Here is a 7,695-nt window from a genome sequence, read left to right on the forward strand (position 1 = left end):
TTCATACACTCCATAACGCAATGGAAAAATATGAAAGAGTGCGGTAGGAAGAAATCGAATATATATTAAAACACAACAACAACATCTATGTGACATCACATAAAGAAACAGAAAAAGGATAATAATTCTTTGAAGTCTTCTAACACCTACAAGCGTAAAAGTGCTGATCGGGAAAAATCGGACTTGCTAAAACTCATCGATAAATCTATGCAGATAAAAGCAATATTCAGAAGTGATAGAAACTATAAAAATTATAAAAATTCAAATGACGAGGCGGAAGGAATAATAGAAAAACACGATAATGCAGAAGACGATTTTAAAAGAGGCAACACACTAGGGGATATGGACGTAGAAAATATGATCGCATGGAACACAATAATAGTACATGCTACGATGATGAAGGAAAGAGCGGTAATAGAGAGCAAACTACAATGGACATAATCGTAAGGGAAGGAATGATATATATTATATAACTATGGAGGAAACTTAAAAAATTTAAAAAGGGAATAAAAACACGCTTCCTAAAAAAAAAAGTATAATTATATATATAGAAGAAGATGAACCTTTCAAACTAAGAATGGTTAATAAGAACAGTTTGTTTTTAAAACATGTATAGAAATTATGAAAAAAAAATAGATTTGCCGGTTTGAATTAGAAATAATGAATTCACTCAAATGTTCAATACGGAGTGATATTCCCCCCGGATGAAGCCAGAATGGGATTTAAATAAATTACTTGATTACACACCCAGATATGTAAAATAGTTTGCCTAATTTTGTTAATGCTACTATGGTTATTCATATTTTAAATAGTTTACATAACTCAATCCCTCCGTATCCGTTTCGTGCTGCTGGCAATGTTACTTTTCTATAAAATTAACGTATATTAAAATCATATATTTCTTATGGAGGAAAAGTGGAAAGAATTATATGTTTTATTTGTGCAAAATGCAAATTTTAAATTAAACCACGTAAACGTTTGTGCACTATTATATTTTTATATCATCGATAGGAAGCATAAGAACCTCATAATAAATGTATGGCTCTATGGATACGACACTTGTTCACACTTTTGTGATAAGCCCAGAAAAAATGTACCACCATATATATACTACCCATGGGAACGCCATGAGGTATTAATTATTTTAGCCTCCTTAAAATTACCTCCACAATTCGTATTTAGATTAACACGGTTATTCATCATAATACAATTAACATACGTTTACGTATTTAAATATATAATATACATATACAATGTAGGAAACACGTAAGATGGAATATTTTTGGTTTAAATGATATAGAAAAAAAAAATATATACGCTGCTCTATATGTATCTGTTGTAAAGGGGATGCTCACAGAAGCAACTACATTAATAGAAATGAAAAAAAAAAAAAAATGGGAAAGAAAGATAAATAATTTGAACAGTATTAATCAGTTCCTATATATGTACGAATATTTGTGAACGGTAAATTTCATTACTTACTACGTAATTAGTAAGAATAATGACTATTCCTTTATTCTTACGACAAATCTTATGTTTCTTCCAATATGAATTGTCATTACGCATGTACCTAAGCATAACATATGGGTGGTACTATGTAAAATTGGTATGGATGCTCTGTTTTAAAATATACGTACCGGAAAAAAACACAGTTAAAGAATTCCCAAATGAACAATTTCGTAAAACATTGAACGATAATATACATTAAGTGCATTTATGCTTACACCTACTTGTTTGATCGCCTTGTGTCGCCGAATATGACCAATTATTTACACGTGAATTTTACTACTTCACCAATTCGTCATAAAGCATTGTACAAGGGACCGTAAGTTCGTACACATATGGAGGGAACCGTAACAGTAATTTTTACATTTTTTCAATAATCGATATATGTTTTTCACTAGTAAATAACATTACACACACAAGAAAATTAAGTACAGGCTCTTGAAAAATTGTGTATACACATTAATTTATTCTTTTTTAATTTTATAGAATTCTAAACTAACAGAGTTGCCTTCGTATAAGTTTTACCAAAAATTGACAAGTGGGCAAATATTAGAGGACTCCAATAATTTCTGTGGTGATCTATTAAAGCAACACCCTAATGTAACAGGGCTTTATGAACTCTGCGGACAACTCATGAAAAATGTAGAATTCGTACGAGATGACAATGACGATGCTTTTCGAAGGAAACATTGTTTTGATATAAATTATTGGCTCTATGATGAAGTGCATAAAAAATTGCAGTCCACTGACAAGGAGAATGATTTTCAGAATATAATGAACCTCTTTGATGGAATGTGGAAAAGGTTTATTAATCATAGTTATGATGTAAATACTAGAGAAGTATGTTTCCCCAATGCAACCTTATTTAGGGATAACTTCCTGGAATATTTGAAGAGGGTGAAGAATTTTATGGATTATATTGAAGATTATTATTTCATTAAAGGAGAAATTGGTAAAAGCACATATTATGCATGTGAAGTGTATTTCGATTATCTTAAGGAGAGAATTCCATTATATTTAGCCTTTGGACCATTATGTAGAAAGCAAGGAAGTAACACATGTACAAATTATATTCTAGGTTATAGCTTTTATGATCCAAAGCATCTCGTTACAAAAAGTCAAGCATTAACAATATATGGTCTAAGTTGGTTGTATCCTTGTTATAATAAGATCGTACATTTGTTCAATGATTATGAGAACGCACGTCAAAAATTCATAGGACAGTATGCTAAGTACGTTAAACCTTTCATTGATGCAGCTGAACAAAGGTTTGAAAAATTAGCACAGAGGGGTACAGTAAAAAATCCGCTCCCTGTAGAAAATGTGGAAGTTGTCGATGTAGCAATTCCAACTCACTCAGAACAACCCACAGGAGTTCCAAGTAAACTATATAGTCACGATGGTATTTCTCAAACGCTGAAAACTGAACAACCAGTTCCATGGATTAAAATTGGTGTGTTTACACTTCTTTCTGCATTGAGCATCACAATGCTTGTAACAGCTTTAATGAAGGTAATAACAAAAAAACGCTGCTTATAGTACTAAATGTTTTTCACAGATATTACATAATCAAAGCATTTGTTAATGGGCTTAATTTTAATGCCTTTTACGTTATTCTACGTAATGTCACGCTGTTTCAGTTAACCTTATATTGTTCCTTTGTTTTTTTTTCAGTTCACTCCACTTGGGAACCTGTTCTCACGAAGGCGGAAACGAATAAGACGGGAGCTTCAGTATAGTTATTATTCTGTAGCGGGAGATTCAATATTTGGCAGTTATAATAGTTTGAGTACTAATTCCGATGAAGGTGAACGCAGTATAGCATACGGAGCGATGTAATGTGGCCTATAGTTAAATAATGTGAGAAGCATTGCGCTGAACTTTACCATAATGGGCTATGTGTAACCGAAGAATGAAAATGCCGCAGCAACGATTTTGTGCGAAAGCGGAATAGTGCATATATGTTCACATAAATGTATATTATGCTTCTACGTAAAAGGTACGCAAGATGCTGATGCTCTGAGTAATCCATGTTGCGACGAAATGTGAGGATACCATTATACAGCAGACACATTCTACACAAAAAAATGAGGCAACGTGTGCATTTCCAAATTTCTCGCAATGTGTAAATGGTAAAACAAGGAAGACGCGAATTAGAACAAAGTAACCGCCGGCATAATATTTTTTTGTGAAGAGTACCACATTAAAGCGGGTACTTAATTTAGAATGAAAAATATATTTGAAGAATTGGTCCGTGCAGGACCTAAATTTTGTAACTTTGTTTACAGGGTGAATAATTAAAAACGACTCACGTCGCTTAAATTTATCATATTAGTGATATTATAAGAGGGGCCGCCAAAATTTAAATTTTCCTTTGGTAAAAACGTTTGAATTTATGCAGTTATTTCTATATGATCCAATCTATATATACATATATTCAGATACATGTAGCTATGTGTTTTATGAACTACCCTGTAATTCGTAATTGTTCTATATTATTACATGTTTTTTTTGTTGTTACGTTACTGTACAGGATGTAGCAAGTATGACTGAAATGTTAACACCTGTTTGGGGTATTTCCTTTAAAATTATTTGCTGCGGCTCCAAAATTAATAAGCTTATAAGTAGAGATTGGGACCCAATTTTGAGTAACAACGTGCTTAATCCTTGTAAGTATTTTTCTATTTGACATTGTTTTTGTTTTTTTTCCCATTCCTTGTCTTCGCTAGGTAGGGGTATTTTCGAACGCGTTTCAATTGGAGTGCATGTATACGACTTGTTGATCTTTTTGCTTCCATCCGTGTACACTAGTAAGATGATCAGTGCTTGGGTATCCAGGGGCGAAACCGGAAACCTTTGTTATCTTTATCAAATGCAGTGATTGACTTTTTAGATTTATAATTCTTGAACACATCATTTATATAGTTTGCCCACTTTTGCTGTGTGGATTCTCGAAGTTCTTTCCATGACCTTCTCTTCAATTTGATGTACCTCAGAAATTCCCACCTTGCACAAATGTCCTCCTTAGCAAATTCATTTATATTTTTTAAATCAAAACGTTCTCTTTTTTGTAGTGCATTCGTTATTTTATCATCTACATGTTTGCATTTTTTTGTGTCAAATTCTTCTGGTATATTATAATATTTAGCTGACAATTTACAGTAATTCTGTATTTCTTGTTGCATGCGAATAAAATTTACCTTCTCATGATTTTGTACATATTTCCATACGAGATGCATCGTTCTGCTGTTAACCGCGCCCTTTATGTTATTTAACTTATCGTTTAATTCGTCTTCTGTTACATCATCGCAATTACCAATGTTTACACAACGGAACATGATTTCGTTTTTATTATATTCTTCTTGCTTCCCCGTATTGGTTTTCAATTGGTTATCTTTCGGGATCTTCTTTTTTAAGTCTTCATTCTGGTTATCTACATTTCCAGATGAACTATTATTATCATTATGATTAAGTAGAAATGGATTCTTCTTTTGTCCTTGGATAGCATTATTAGCTCGGAATGCTTTCAAAAATGGAGGATTGTCTGGATACAATATCCTCGAATGTCTATTATTTAAGTATGAATGTGCATATTTAGGTCCTGTAGATGTGTTAATGTTCTGTAAAAATTGTAGTATACAAAGAAAAAACAAAAGAGAAGAAAAAGATGACTTTCAATAATTTGCTCATATATGTATATTTTACAGTAAATGAAGAAGCCGATATAATATCGTGGATGAATAAGGGTACGTGTTTCCTCATTAAAAGAAAGTTACATACTTGTAGGAGAAGGCAATACAAAGACAAGACTAATGCAATAAAAACGGACTTGAAAAATATGTATGTTGCAAATTTGTTGCTTTTTAATTTTATTTCCTTCTCCTTGAAAAATTGTTTAAAGGTACTCTTTGTTGTTGTTATATTCCCTAACGAACATATTATTGACAAAGGAAAATTTGGATTCTTCCTATGATCCTGCATTTTGTTGTTCTTTTATTATATCATGAAAGACGAGGCAGAAGTGTTTTATCAATAAAAATGTTACTGCTTATATTTTGTATATAACTAAAGTGTATAGTTCACGTATGTTGCCCCCAGTAATGCAACTGCGTTATATTATTTCTCGCCAAGCATAAAACCAACCCAAAACAGGAGAACATTGATTACAGGACTGTCTTATGGAACAATACACGAAATACTTCAAATGACCAAAAGCATCCTGGAGGCATGTGTGCATCACACAGAAAAAACAGAGGATTTGACAAAAACTTAGAATTAACAATATATGGTGTTGGATAAGCCTTTTATATATATGTAGTGCATTGTATAAAGTGATGATGAACAAATATTGAAAATACGGACAAAACTTATATTGTGCATTATATTGTTAATGTTTTCTGTTTTCTTTTTTTTTTTTTTTAAAAATAAGATGTTTCACAAATATTTTTGGGCGCTTAGGCGTCAGAGATTCTTGAATTGTAATTTTATTTTAAAATTTAAGATAACTTTGAATAATTGGTTGCAATTTAAACATAAATTGTTTGGGGCGTATGTCTTTCTATAGTTATTAAATATAACAATGACCAATATAATGTAAAGAAACAAAAAAAAAGACAAAGCAATGACCATCACCCAGTTATTAATTATCGCGTTTGTTGCACTAAGAATAACTATAAAAATTGTTATATCGCGCACGACAAAATTGCTATTAACGGAAATGAATAATACATGCACACACGTGTTCGTGCAACAGAATAAGCACATGTAAGTTGGGGTTAATTTGTTCTTTTGCATTTTTTATTTTTCTTTTTATATATTTATTGTTCCAATAACACAATTAGCACTTTATTTTTTTTTTTATGATATTTTGTTGTATTATATATTTCACGCCCGCGGCCTTCCCGGCCCCCGCCTGTTTGTGTTATGTTGTTCACAACGTCACGTAGTTAATTTTTAAATTTGAGTTTCCATTTTAATTATATTTTTTTATTTTCTAATTCATGTTAATTGAAACAACATGAATACGTAAAAATGGAAGACGAATGCACATGGCAATAATATGGCACTCGTATTGCATTTCATGCTGTACCCCCAAAGCTGTCAAAAGGCATATGCTGCCTGGTTACATAATAATTTGTACATGTTTAAGAAACGTAATAAATGAATGCGGTCAGTAACTTGTTGAAAAACTAAAACATATTTCAGATACATTTCAATTTTATGCAAACACACACGTGGATTTATGAGTATGACAATATGTCCCTCTTTCCTGTTAGGACGAATGTCGTGTTTCCTTAAAAAACAATAGAAATGATGATTGAACAATTATTCATTTAATACATAATATGTTTGTTTCTTCACCCGTTAAAAAATGATCTATAAAACTTTGTTTGCTGAAATGCGTTTAATGATACATGTCCCCCTTTTTTCATGAATTTCTCAAATCCATACTTTGGGACAAAAAAAACAAGAACAGGGCGTCTAACCTCCAACAGTTTATCAAATAAAAATGTTGATATATTAATAGTTGTGCGTTCATTTTTTTATGTTGACATATTTGTGTGTGTGCGTGGTAACTGAACCGTGGACCTAATTGGTCACACGAGTAGTCGACGCTTAGGCAAACTTTTGCAAAATAGCAGAAGATGATTGCAGCACATATGTCGCATAACATGTTACAATTACAACATTGGTGAATTCGTTTTCCTAACATATTAAGGATTTTACATTTATTTTTTTTTTTGTTTTGTTGCTAATGTGTAATACTGTTCTACACGATGCTAAGGTGTCTGTTTCTTTCTGTGTCTTCCTATCTTTTGGCTTACCTTTTCGTTAGGAATGATCATAGTATATCGATTGAATTGTCTTCGTGAAAAAAAGGAACGTACCAAAAAATGATATGAGTACGCACACATAAATTTCACGCTAAGGATTTCATCTATTTCTAATACGACACACATGGCAACTATCATTATAGTGGTACACATATTACCATTATATAATGTTTTCCTTGTCCAATCATGCATATTCATGTATATTTTCCTTGGTTTTAACTTTTATGCAATATTGACATGTTGCGGATTTATATCTATTATTATCATATTTTAATACAAAAGGTCCAGTTCTAAAATAATCACTCTTTCATTCCTTTAATATGAAAATATGATTATTACAAGGGGAACAAGTCGA

General features: G+C 31.8%; 4 protein-coding genes across 4 annotated transcripts; 2 read left to right on the plus strand and 2 right to left on the minus strand.

The window, feature by feature from the left end:
- Positions 1-207: 207 nt before the first annotated feature.
- AK88_05511 (uncharacterized protein) lies at positions 208-441 on the plus strand (the record flags this gene model as incomplete). Its single annotated transcript, XM_012483113.1, has 1 exon — positions 208-441. One exon carries the CDS (start codon positions 208-210, stop codon positions 439-441), a length of 234 nt encoding a protein of 77 aa, XP_012338536.1.
- Positions 442-2,139: 1,698 nt separating this feature from the next.
- Positions 2,140-3,345, plus strand: AK88_05512 (uncharacterized protein; the record flags this gene model as incomplete). Its single annotated transcript, XM_012483114.1, has 2 exons — positions 2,140-3,018; positions 3,181-3,345. 2 exons carry the CDS (start codon positions 2,140-2,142, stop codon positions 3,343-3,345), a joined length of 1,044 nt encoding a protein of 347 aa, XP_012338537.1.
- Positions 3,346-4,325: 980 nt separating this feature from the next.
- On the minus strand, positions 4,326-5,487 carry AK88_05513 (uncharacterized protein; the record flags this gene model as incomplete). Its single annotated transcript, XM_012483115.1, has 2 exons — positions 4,326-5,126; positions 5,287-5,487. The coding sequence occupies 2 exons, from the start codon at positions 5,485-5,487 to the stop codon at positions 4,326-4,328; spliced, it is 1,002 nt and encodes a 333-aa protein (XP_012338538.1).
- A 480-nt stretch (positions 5,488-5,967) lies between these two features.
- AK88_05514 (uncharacterized protein) lies at positions 5,968-6,300 on the minus strand (the record flags this gene model as incomplete). The annotated part of the gene is made up of 1 exon (XM_012483116.1): positions 5,968-6,300. One exon carries the CDS (start codon positions 6,298-6,300, stop codon positions 5,968-5,970), a length of 333 nt encoding a protein of 110 aa, XP_012338539.1.
- Between the last annotated feature and the right edge of the window lie 1,395 nt (positions 6,301-7,695).

The sequence above is a fragment of the Plasmodium fragile genome (genome assembly GCF_000956335.1).
Source record: "Plasmodium fragile strain nilgiri unplaced genomic scaffold supercont1.147, whole genome shotgun sequence".
NCBI lineage: Eukaryota > Apicomplexa > Aconoidasida > Haemosporida > Plasmodiidae > Plasmodium > Plasmodium fragile.